The sequence below is a fragment of the Callionymus lyra genome, chromosome 9 (genome assembly GCF_982586985.1).
Source record: "Callionymus lyra chromosome 9, fCalLyr1.hap1.1, whole genome shotgun sequence".
NCBI lineage: Eukaryota > Metazoa > Chordata > Actinopteri > Syngnathiformes > Callionymidae > Callionymus > Callionymus lyra.
This window is the reverse complement of record NC_141826.1, coordinates 6,974,989-6,987,789: the sequence shown is the minus strand read 5'-3', so window position 1 is coordinate 6,987,789 and position 12,801 is coordinate 6,974,989. Positions and strand designations below refer to the sequence as shown.

The window sequence follows — 12,801 nt, the reverse complement described above, 5'->3', positions numbered from 1 at the left end:
GAGGGAGGTAGGTGAAGAAGAAGTGAAATGTCCACCCAAGACACTGTCAGTCAACAGAACTTTTTTTCCATCGTTTGGGCCTCCGTAACCCAAATGCATGTCTGAATGATTTCCACCTCGACGTTGTCGTTTCTGTTGATATTGCCTCAGACAGTGAGTCCTGATTACCTGAACTATGAACATTTTCTTCTGGGAGGTCTGGGAGGGATGAATGTGGAAATAAGTCCCAATCTGCCACACCCAGCCCCTCCCTACCCGACTCAAAATTAGGAATATCAAAATGAAGATCTATCTGAGGCCTAACCTGACTTCGAAGTTCCTTGACCTCTCCCAGAAGTATTTCATGGTTCCTGTCTGTCTGATTCTGTAAGACAGCGTTTTCTGCTATTCTTTGATGAAGAGCCTCTTTCTCAGCCCGTAACGACTCTATCAATAGTTTGTCTTGCTCTAATCTATCTGCATGAGACTTCATTTCCCTGTCAAGTCTCTGTTGAATGAGTATAGTCTCTTGCTCTGCTGTCTCACATTTAACACTAAGCTCCTCATTCGAGTGAGTCTTCTGGCTTTCCGATGACTGAGATTCTGTTTTTACTTGACAATCAGGCCGAAAATTATTTGGGTTAAAGGTTTGTTTCTCATATAAATCATCTATTTCTTTTAGTAGAGACTCTTCTTTTAGGGCTGAGTCCCTCTGAATAATAGCTATTTCCTCCACATTCTTTTGATGGAGTGCTTCAATATTTAGCCTCATAGAGTGTATTGACTCCTCATAATCGTTCACTCTTTCTTCATGATGCTTCTTGTCCAAATCTATTTGTTTTTGAAGGAATGAAGCCTGCTGTTCAAAAGCTGTGCACCTTATGCTGAGCTCATTATGTGAATTAGAGATTTTGTTCAATTCTTGCCTTATAAGTAAGTTCTCATCCTTCTCATTTTGAAGCTCAATTGTAAAATTTCGTTGACTGAAGATCTGGGCCTCTTTTAACTCCTCAATCTCCCTGAGGAGAGACTGTTGCTTACTGGTAGCGTCTCTTTGCAAGGCAGCCATATCATCTGCCATCTTTTGACGGTCGGACTCTTTCTCAGCCCTCCAGGACTGGAATTGCTGCTGACTCGTTTGAAATCTTTCTGCATTAGTTTTAATTTCCATAATCAGTTTTTGTTGAAGGAGCACAGCCTGGTGTTCAGCAGTCCCACACTTGATTGTAAGCTCTTTATGTAAACATGAAATGTTCTTTACTTCCTGTTTTAGACGCAAGTTCTTGTCTTTCTCTGTATGAAGATCAATAATAATTTTTTCCTGGTTGGTGATCTGAGCCTCTTTCAGCTCCTCTATTTCTCTCTGAAGGCACTCCTGCTTCATGGCAGCATCTCTCTCCAGGGAAGCCATTTCTTCTCCCAATTTCTGTCGAAGCGCTTCCTTTTCCGCCCGCAAACTCTGTAAACTTTTAATATCTTCCTGTGCTCTTTCGTCATGAGACTTGATTTCATTGTCAAGTGTCTCTTGTAGTCGTTCTGCTTGCTGTTCTATGGTTTCACACTTAAGTCTTAGTTCTTGATTTAAAACAGATTTATTTTTAAATTCAAGGCTGAGACTTGAATTCTTGTCTTTCTCAGCTTTGAGGTCAGCTGTGAACCTTTCGTGGCTTATCGTCATGGCTTCTTCCATCTGCTCCACCTTCTGGTGAAGAGACTCCTGCTTTATCGTGGCATCTCTTTGGATTTTAGCCATATCATCAGCCATCTTTTGACGAAGAGTTTCTTTCTCAACTCTTAAAGATTGATAGGAGCGCAATTCCTTTTGCACTCTTTCTTTATTAGACTTTATTTCCATTTCAAGATTCTTCCGCAATCTTGTGTTATGCAATTCTACGGTTTCATACTTCAAGGCGAGATCCTGGTGTGAGACAGTAATCTTCTCCAGTTCCCTTCTGAGGAGAGAGTTTTTCTCTCTTTCAGCATGAAGGTCAGCTGTAAAATTTTCTTGAATAATGAGCTCAGTTTCTCTTAGCCTTTCTATTTCTTTGCTCAGAGATTCTTGCTTGGTGCTGGCCTCTCTCTGTAAGTCCGCCATCGCTTCCTCCTTTTTTTTAAGAGTGGCTGCTTGCTCTGGAGTCTGGAGTAGGTGGACGTCGTGCTGGTCACTTGTTTCACATTGTTTACCGCCATTTATAGTAACAGTCCTGGGGTTACTGATGGTTTTACGATGATCCTGCACTCTAACCAAAATGTTATAAAGCCTCTGGACCTGGTTGCGAAGCCTGTCACACTCCCTTGTTTCCTTCTGTTGGATAGGGTCTTGCATATGCAGGCTTGAGCCCATCCAGTGCTCTAGTTTGTCTGTGATAGTGGCCACATCTATACAGAGAGCATTAATCTGTTTCTTTGGATCTAACATTGCAGGAGATAGATCCTGAAACGCAGATGCTGCATCACTCAGAGCACTAGTGCTCGGGTGCTCCATTGTAATTTGTCAGCACGTCTCTGATGTTTGGTTGTCAGTAGATGTGATCTGTAAAGGTTGTGTCCTTACACTATCTTTAAAAGCTACTCTGTAACATCTACTTATATAATTTTTTCATCTTTCCTTCAATGGTCTGTGGTCCAAAGTACCCTGGAGAAGAATTTGCCTTAAATCATCTTCAGGGCGAGTGATTATATAAAGCAAGACCACAATCTCTTAAACTAACTTCAAGGTTCATAAACTGCTACTTTAAAGGTAGTTTTTGATGTCAATGTATTACAACACCGCCACTCAACATCAAAGTACATGTTTCAGTATATCTAACAGCTACTTCTCATATTAAATATAATCCCAGAACCAGTTTCCTATTGCAAAATGCAATAAAGCTCAGCACAGCAATCACGCGATCTAAGGATGTGCATAAATATTTTGTATAACAAGCTGTCTATCTATTCAGACTTCATCACATTAGAAAAAAACTCAAGGACAACAATTCTTTCCAAATGTCATTAATTACCCTTTTTGATGTGAGGTTTCTTGTGGCTGGATAGATCAGCAAATTGGTGTTAGCGAACAGTACGTTGTCTCTCTGTTTCTGCAGTCCAAGGTGAAAAAGTCTGGATAATGATTGGCCACTATTTCTGTTATTGTCGTATCTGTCGTAATCTTGCTTTCTTTTGGTGTGTGAGTTATTATTTCATAATGAAGACGGCTATTCAGAGCGTGACAAGTGTGAAGTTGAAACCAATGCCAGGCTCAGGATTGATTCAAGTTATTGTGATATAGTTGATGAGGAACATCACTTGAAACATGCTGTGTTTTTTAAGGTTCAGCTCCTGAAACCCAACAGTTTTGCAGTAAAGCGGCAAGCCACATTTTGCAAGTCAAGTATTATTTTCCCATTAACTTCATAATCATACTGAATTTAAAAAACATATTCCTTGTGACTTGGTCAATCTGTCGTTTTTTACACATTGCTACCAAAAAGATCATGACAATGCTGGCAGAGGTAAATATGGAGGTCAAGCAAATCACGAGACATTTAATTAATAAAAAACGAACTTGCTAAATTCACCATCAACACTGCTGGAGCTGGAAATGCAGGGAGAAAGGCCCTTTCCTATTGCTCTGCCTCTCACCAATGAGGAGCAGTTTGATGAGGCTGAAGCTACACTGATGGAGGAAGAAGTCTGTAGAAAGATGGTGAATATTTTGTTATTTACTATACTGATTGACTTGAATTCATCATCATCTACATGGCTAGCAAACTATACATTTGATTTCTTATCTGCATTGATAACGCGCCTGGCATTGGTTGGAGGGACCCATTCTGATGCATGATTTGGAGATTGCTATCTGCTACAATGGCGTACAGTTTAGCCTGCATTTTCAACTGGGCAGGAAAGCGACTAAAGCGTGCCTTCAACGACACGCTGATGCAGAACTGCATGTTTGGTGAGTCTACACATCAATATACTAGGTTTACTGTTTTTCAACAGGTATTTTAGATTTTTTTTTTTTTTTTTTTTCCATTTTAGCCACCAATTATAAAACTGTTTAAGGGACACAGGTCACCAAGTTTCACAGGATGCTTAGTAATTTTAGAATGGAACTAAAACTGTCTTTTTGCAATAAATGGCACAGCCCTTTGACATTTTTTGTTTTGTTTTCTGCGGCTGCACTACAATTTGACCGCAAACTGACATGCACCTGACATGCACCTGACAGGAGTGGTGGAGACCTAGGAAGGAAAAAAGCCAAGAGGGCAAATTGTTTAAGTAGTAGTAGTAGCGGTTAAGTTTTTCAGAAAATAATTTTCTGTTTTATATATGTGAAAAAAAGTAACAATTTGTTGAAATAGTTATTGAAAAATTTTTTGGCTGAATACTAATCAATAACGGAATTTTCATTTTGTCATTATACAAAGCAGTAAAGCAGTCATTAAGTTGTATTGTATTTTGTTGTGATACAGTATGTTAGGATTTTTTAGGCAGATGGTAGTGATACCAATAGCTAATTGAGTGGTTTAGTATTTTGTTCTTTAATAAGGAATATTAAAAGCATACAGAGGAAGGGGGAAAATGTTAAGATGGCCTTCATATTGTGAGATTGTTTCAACGTATAATGCATATGTATATAATGTATATATGGTTGAGTCAATGTTGATTTATTGTTAGAATTGGATACGAATCAAATGTTTTTTCAATGTTGATAATAACATTGTTGAAACAATATTGATTCAATGTTGATTTATTGTTAGAATTGATTGAAAATCTAACATAGTTTCAATGTTGATCATAGTGAGAACTTTCAATGTACGTTTCATTATCAGATATAAACGTTGAAAGTAACCATCAGCTCTATGAAGGACGATAAATGACTTATAAATACATGTCAAAATTTAAAAATAAATGTATAAATACGTAACAAAATGTAAAAATCCGTAACAAAAAATAAATATTACGTAACCAAATGTTTAAATAAATGTTTGGAGAAATATCAATATGTAAAATGTAAAAATAAATAAATCATTTCTGATTTAATTTTTGTCAAAAAATGGAGCTATTTTAAATATAAATGCATATTTTGTAATTTATACATTTTGACATTTGTTTATACATTTTGTCATTTTGACATTTCGTTGTCCATATGCAAATTAAGTGGGCGGGTCGAACATCAGTCTAAGGCATTGATTGGTTACAGCCTTGAATCAACTACCACTGCCTTGAGAGCATCACATGTTCATCACACGTTTATCTTAGCTTCACGGCTAAATTTGGATAATCCTGGGAAGATGGACCTGTCTATGCTATTGCTAATAATTTATGATCTGATAAAGATGGAAATAGATAAGATCACAGTCCAGTGTGTAATGTATTTAGTTGTGCTGCTTTTATGTTCGTAAGTAATTTTTGTGTCCAGTTAACTGCAATGTTGTAGTGATCAGAGAACCTGAGTTATTCATTTCCCGACAGCTGGGTGAGCAATCCACAATGTAATATCTCTCAAGTCTAAAAACTCATATAAATACTCAGGTGTCAACTATGTGAGAATATAAACAATTGTAACAGTGGTTTGAAGAGTTAAATTCAGAGTTTACGGAGGTCTGTGAAGGCATTTCGAGTCTTGGTTCATGAAGAAGAAGACAGACAGCTGTTGTCGTTCAAGACAAGGAAGAGTGTGTTTGCCGTTTTTGTCTTTGTCTGTGGCACAGCCATCACGTTAAAAATCGCAGAAAAATGAAAATGAGAAATGATCCTGGACGTTTGGGTCCATAGGCGAGTACTCTACCACTGAGCCACATGAGCTGGTGCTATAACTGTGAGATTCACCGAGTTCATTCATTAGGGTCGTAGTTGTTAAAAAGATCAGTTCATGCACATGAACACGGGAAACTTATCAAGTTTGTTTGCTAAAATTTCCAGTTTTGAGATCGACATCTTTGCTTTTGTTTCGCCTGTTTAACCAATCACTGCCTTAGACTGATGTTCGACCAGCCTACTTGATTTGCATGCGGACAACAAAATGACAAAATGTGTATCTATACGTAAAATAGCTCTATTCTTTGACAAAAATTTAATCAGAAGTAATTTATTTATTTTGACGTATAGATATTTCTCCAAACATTTATTTATAACATTTTTTATGTATTTATACATTTTGTTACGTATTTATACATTTATTTATGCATTTATTCATGCATTTATTTATACATTTATTTATACATTTTGATATTTATTTATACATAAGTCATTTATCGACCTTCATACAGCCCGACAATTTATCAACGTTGATTCAATGTAATTTTGCATTCACAAAAGCATCCGCATCCTCAAAAAGCAGTGACCCAAGCCCACCAAATAGGACCCCCTCAACGCCCTGGCTACGCCTAGAAATTCTGTCCATAAATGTTTTGAACAGAATCGGTGACAGAGGGCAGCCCTGGCAGTAGTCCAACCCTCACTTGAAGTGACTTCATACCGGCAATGCAGACCAAGCTCTGACTCCGTTCGTACAGATAATGGACGGCCCTCAACGTACCCCATAGTCCCGGAGCACCCCTCACAGGACTTCAGAGGAAGACGATAGAATGCGTTCTCAAGATCCCCAAAACATAAGTGGACAGGTTGGGCCAACTCCCATGCTTAGTGATCCTGCCGATCTATTAAAGCTGAACCACAGTTCCAAGAGCTGAAGTTCGAATATCCAACAAACCAGCCTCAGCCTCCCTGTCAACGTGAATATACGTTAAGGAGTGACATCTCCCTATAGTTAGAACAAACCGTCGTAACCACAGCCCGCTTGCCTATAACCTGTTTCAAGAGACCCAAAAAGACCTGATATCCCTCTTTCTTTATGTTGATGGCATCCTCACTGCTGGGGTCCACCAGCGGTTTCTGGAATCACCGGCAACCTTGCGGCCACAGCTCCAATGAGCTGCCACGACAATTGAAGTATGTGACATAGTCCATTCAGTCTCAGTGTTCCGCACCACACCAGGAACATGGTTTAGGTTCTCAGGCGGTAGTTGAAGGTTCTTCTGACAGGAGATTCCGCTAATCTCAGGGGATCCTCACACAATGTTTGGGTCTGCAAGGTCTGAATAGCATCCTCCCCCACCATCGAAACCAACTCCCCACCATGTGGTGATCGGTTGATAGCGCCGTCTCTCTCTTCACCAGTGTCCAAGACATTATTACACAACTATAAGGTTGATCCTCAAACTACGACCTAGGGTGTCCTGGAGCCAAGTGTTCTTCTCTTCAGATCTCATTTTTTTTATATTGAATCAAAAATGCTTCGAATTAAAAACATTGAATAATTGAAATTTAAATATTACAAATATTGAATAATTTAAATGAATTCAACCTTTAAATATTTGAAAAATCTAAATTAAACCATAATACAATTCTGATGGCACTGATATACTTCCATAGAGCTAGCAATGGGGAGCCCACATGTCCTGCGGAAATCGACACGGCTGGATACATGATGGATTCTTGGGGAAAGTGGAAATCTTGTACCTGTCAGTTCTTTCAGTGGAGGACGTGGAAGACATCTACCTATTTGGACAACTGGTTTTTTGCTTATTGGAGCTTTTGGTTATCTGGTGTATCGCAAAGTTCGACAAGTGATTGGAATCTCGAATGCAGTACAGAGTTGTGTGTCTCTGAATGAAGTGCTGACAGAACATGGTCGGAAACTGGACGCAATTCTCACTCAGAGTGGTCGGCTGGCTGCGGTTCATGACCTCGTCCGCTCATCAGTTACCATCTTGAAAAGAATGTCCGCTCGGCTTGAATCATAATTTGGCCATTTGGATTGAAAGAGAGACCACTGAAAAGACTCAAAGTCTGTGGAACGCATTACCTTATACTCCTCCCGCCCCCCGACTAGTGGGACTTGCTGAGCACGCTGACCATAGCTGCATCCAAGGACTGTAGGCTTTGCCAACAATAGCTTAAATTGACAATCTGCTTTGATTTACTATACATATACAGAAGTATTTTCATTTTCTATCCATGTAAGGGTATATATGCAACAATATAAAAACAATCTTGAGGTTGTGTTGCATGTGGGGCCGTTTTTTATCAAGCTGCAAAGTAGGTCCTGATTGTGGGGATCAATGTATTCAAAATGCTAGAGACAGACACTATGTCCTGATTAACATGAACATTTTATTCTGTGGAATACAGTAGAAATATATCCCATTCCGCCACATCCAACCCCCGCCTCCCCCTTAGTTAGGATCTATCTGAGGCCTAACCTGACTTCGTAGTTCCTCTGCTTCTCTAAGAAGTATTTCATGGTTCCTCTCTGTCTGATTCTGTAAGACAGCATTTTCCGCTATTCTTTGATGAAGAGAATCTTTGTCCGCCTGTAACGACTCTATCAATAGTTTGTCTTGCTCTAATCTATCTGCATGAGACTTCATTTCCCTGTCAAGTCTCTGTTGAAGGAGTACAGTCTCTTGCTCTGCTGTCTCACATTTACCACTAAGCACCTCATTTGAGTGAGTCTTCTGGCTTTCCGATGACTGAAATTCTGTTTTTACTTGACAATCAGGCCAAAAATTATTTGGGTTAAAGGTTTTTTTCTCATATAAATCATCTATTTCTTTGAGTAGAAACTCTTCTATTAGGGTTGAGTCCCTCTGAATAACAGCTATTTCCTCCACATTCTTTTTATGGAGTGATTCCATATTGAGTTTCATATTGTGTATTAATTTCTCATAATCGTTCACTCTTTCTTCATGATGCTTCTTGTCCAAATCTATTTGTTTTTGAAGGAATGACGCCTGCTGTTCAAAAGCCGTGCACCTTATGCTGAGCTCATTATGTGAATTATAGATTTTGTTCAATTCTTGCCTTATAAGGAAGCTCTCATCTTTCTTATTTTGAAGATCAGTGGTAAAATGTCGTTGACTGAAGATCTGGGCCTCTTTTAACTCCTCAATCTCCCTGAGGAGAGACTGTTGCTTACTGGTAGCGTCTCTTTGCAAGGAAGCCATATCATCTGCCATCTTTTGACGGTCGGCCTCTTTCTCGGTCCTCCAAGACTGGAATTGCTGCTGACTCGTTTGAAATCTTTCTGCATTAGTTTTAATTTCTAAATTCAGGTTTTTTTTAAGGAGCCCAGCCTGGTTTTCAGCAGTCCCACACTTGATTGTAAGCTCTTTGTGTAAACAAACAATTGTATTTAGTTGCTGTTTTAGACACATATTCTTGTCTTTCTCTGTATGAAGATCAATAATAATATTTTCCTGGTAGGTGATCTGAGTCTCTTTCAGCTCCTCTATTTCACTCTGAAGGCACTCCTGCTTCATGGCAGCATCTTTCTCCAGTAAAGCTATTTCTTCTTCCATTGTGTATTGAAGAGTTTCATTTTCTGCCTGCAAACACTGTAAACTGTTGATGTTGTCCTGTGCTATTTCATCATGATACTTAATTTCATTGTCAAGTGTCTCTTGTAGTCGTTCCGCTTTCTGTTTTACGGTTTCACACTTAAGTCTGAGTTCTTGGTTTAAGAAGGATTTCTTGTTCAATTGAAGACTGAGACTTGAATTTTTGTCTTTCTGAACTTTAAGGTCAGCTGTGAACCTTTCATGGCTCATCATCATGGCTTCTTCCAGCTGCTCCACCTTCTGGTGAAGAGACTCCTGCTTCATCGCGGCATCTCTTTGGATTTTAGCCATATCATCAGCCATCTTTTGACGGAGAGTTTCTTTCTCAACTCTTGAAGATTGACAGGAGTTTAATTCATATTGCACTCTTTCTTTATTAGACTTTATTTCCATTTCAAGATTCTTCCGCAGTCTTGCATTATGCAATTCTACGGTTTCATACTTCAAGGCAAGATCCTGGTGTGAGATGATGATCCTCTCCAGATCCGTTCTGAGGAGAGAGTTTTTCTCTCTTTCAGCATGAAGGTCAGCTGTAAAATTTTCTTGAACGATGAGCTCAGTTTCTCTTAGCCTTTCTATTTCTTTGCTCATGGATTCTTGCTTGATGCTGGCCTCTCTCTGTAAGTCCGTCATCGATTCCCTCTTTTTTTTAAGAGTGGCTGGTTGCTCTGTTGTCCGAGTCTGGAGTACGTGGCCGTTGTGCTGATCAACCGTTTGAGACGTTTTACAGCAATTTATAGTTACAGTCCTGGGGTTACTGATGGGTTTACGATGATCCTGCACTTGAGCCAAAATGTTATAAAGCCTCTGGACCTGGTTGCGAAGCCTGTCACACTCCCTTGTTTCCTTCTGTTGGATAGGGTCTTGCATATGCAGGCTTGAGCCCATCCAGTGCTCTAGTTTGTCTGTGATAGTGGCCACATCTATACAGAGAGCATTAATCTGTTTCTTTGGATCTAACATTGCAGCAGATAGATCCTGATACACAGATGCTGCATCACTCAGAGCACTAGTACTAGTGCTTGGGCGCTCCATTGTAATTTGTCAGCACGTCTAAGATGTTTGGCTGTCAATAGATGTGATCTGTAAAGGTTGTGTCCTTACACTATCTTCAAAAGCTACTCTGTAACATCTACTTATATACTTTTTTGACACCTTTCCTATATGATCTTCCATGATATGTGGTCAAAAGCTTCAAGGTTCTTAAACTTCTACTTTAAAGGTAATTTTGATGTCATTCAACATCAAAGTACATGCCCCAATATATCGGGAGGGTGCTTGTTGCACAGCTGTTAATTCAGGCCCCTTGGCCCGCTCTCAAGCCCCTACACTACCTGCACTCTCAAGTCCCTCGGTATCCTTCCAACAAGGGAATTATGTAATTTCTCAGCGCTTATACTGGAAATACGCACTTTGTTTTAAAACAACCACGGATAAACGGTATATGACAACTCCGAGTTAAAGTTAAAACGGTCGTTGTTAATCTTTGCATGCATACAACAATGTTAGCATTAAGTCAAACTAACCGAATACAACTTTTGTACGACGTGTTTTACATGTATCTCCTGTTGGCAGCTGCTAACGCTTGCGTCGTAGTTATGTTGTTTCAATTATAAATGTTCGTCTTTAATGAGGTATTCAAGCTGGGCCTATGTGTGTGTGAGATGTTTGTGTGTTTTGTAGGAATACCATAGAGAGCACTGGGGGCTGCCCTCCCACAGATTTGGCTGTTTTAAAATATATATATATTTATCTTTTTTTTAAACAACGTATTTTTATTGATTTTTTTCAAAGGATAACAAAATTGGAGATGCAAAGCACAATACAAACACTGGACAAGTTCAGCATGTTCAGACATAGTCAGCCTTGCAAATACAAAAATAGATACAGACAAAACATATCTCCAAAAGAAAGTAGAAAATAGAACAAAATAAAATAATAATAATAACAAAGCAATCAAATTACAAGAAAAAAAAAAAAAATTACAAAACAAAACCCACTTATAAAACCAGAACCGCCCACCCTCTCTCAGGCCAACAGTCCACACTACGATGTAACACAGTCAAAAGAACATTGGAGCTCTACGAAGTCTGTGTATCATGAGCTGGTCAGGCTTCACACGACAATGCACATAAACACAGAGGAAAGAGAAGAGCAGAAACAGAAACAGACACACAGCCATGTTGTTCATCGACGGTCGAAAAAAGGTCCTGAAGTATTCAAAGAGACTTTAAGGAGTGAAAGAATGAAATGAAAGGTTCCCAGACATTATTGAACTTTGTTTTTGAAAAGACTGACATACGAATTTGTTCAATACTCAAACATGACATCACATCATTCAACCATTGAGACATGGTGGGGGGGGCAGCATCCTTCCATCTCAACAGGATAGCACGGCGAGCAAGAAGGAGAGTAAAGGATAAAGTCCTACTCGTGGCTGAGTTAAGATTTTCACAATCTTCACCAGTGGTACCAAAGAGAGCTATGAGAGGGTTAGGCTCAATGTTCCTCTTTGTCACTGTAGATAAAGTTTGAAACACACTCTTCCAAAATACCTCCAGATGTGGGCATGACCAGAACATGTGGATGAGAGTGCCCTCTGCCCCTCCACACCTGTTACACAGTGGGCTTAAGCTTGGATAAATTTGGGAGAGCCTGGCTTTGGACATGTGGACTCTATGCACGACCTTAAACTATTACAGGCAATGACGAGCGCAGAAGGACGTCTTATTGACAAGCAACAGAATGTTCCTCCATTTTTCGTCGGGTAGAGAGATGTTTAGGTCCTGTTCCCAGGCATGCTTATTTTTTTCAATTGGAGCCTGTCTCGTGGCCAACAGTTTGACAAAAATTACAGATGTAAGGTGTTTAGATGAGGGTTGAAGGTCCAATACCTCATCCATCAAATTCATTTCCGGTTTACTTGGAAAGTTTGGAATTGCTGATTTCAGAAAATGTCTAATTTGGAAGTATCGAAAGAGATGTGATTTGGGAAGGTTATATTTTTTAGATAGTTGCTCAAAGGTGCTGAAAGTGCTATCGATGAAAAGATCCTTGAATTTATGAAGGCCCTTTCTATTCCATTCTTGATAAGCCTTATCCAAGATGGAGGGCTGAAAATGATGGTTATTTCTAATTGTGCCAGATAGGGAAAAGCTGTGTAATTGAAAGAATTTCCTGAATTGATGCCATATTCTTACCATGTGATAGACGATTGTATTGTCAGATATTTTGCTCTGAGGGAACGGGAGAGCTGATGACAGTAAGGTGGAAGGAAATATCTTTGGCAGAGTTTATCTCCATTTGAACCCACATGGGGCAGTTCGTTTTGTACCTATAATGTAATAGATGTGTTATTCAACGAAGATTAGCAGCCCAATAATAACTGAAAAACATTTATCAAGGAGATGGGTCTGTACGATGAGCATTGCAT

The 12,801-nt window shown here is 39.3% G+C and overlaps 1 protein-coding gene across 1 annotated transcript; it reads right to left on the bottom strand.

The window, feature by feature from the left end:
- Window positions 1-46: 46 nt before the first annotated feature.
- Window positions 47-2,549, bottom strand: LOC148071631 (uncharacterized). Its single transcript, XM_087799743.1, has one exon. It carries the CDS (start codon window positions 2,462-2,464, stop codon window positions 47-49), a length of 2,418 nt encoding a protein of 805 aa, XP_087655869.1. The 5' UTR covers window positions 2,465-2,549.
- Between the last annotated feature and the right edge of the window lie 10,252 nt (window positions 2,550-12,801).

What these genes read in the sequence shown, in the direction of transcription:
- LOC148071631 (XM_087799743.1), bottom strand. Translation starts at nt 2,464, where the DNA reads ATGGAGCACCCGAGCACTAGTGCTCTGAGTGATGCAGCATCTGCGTTT.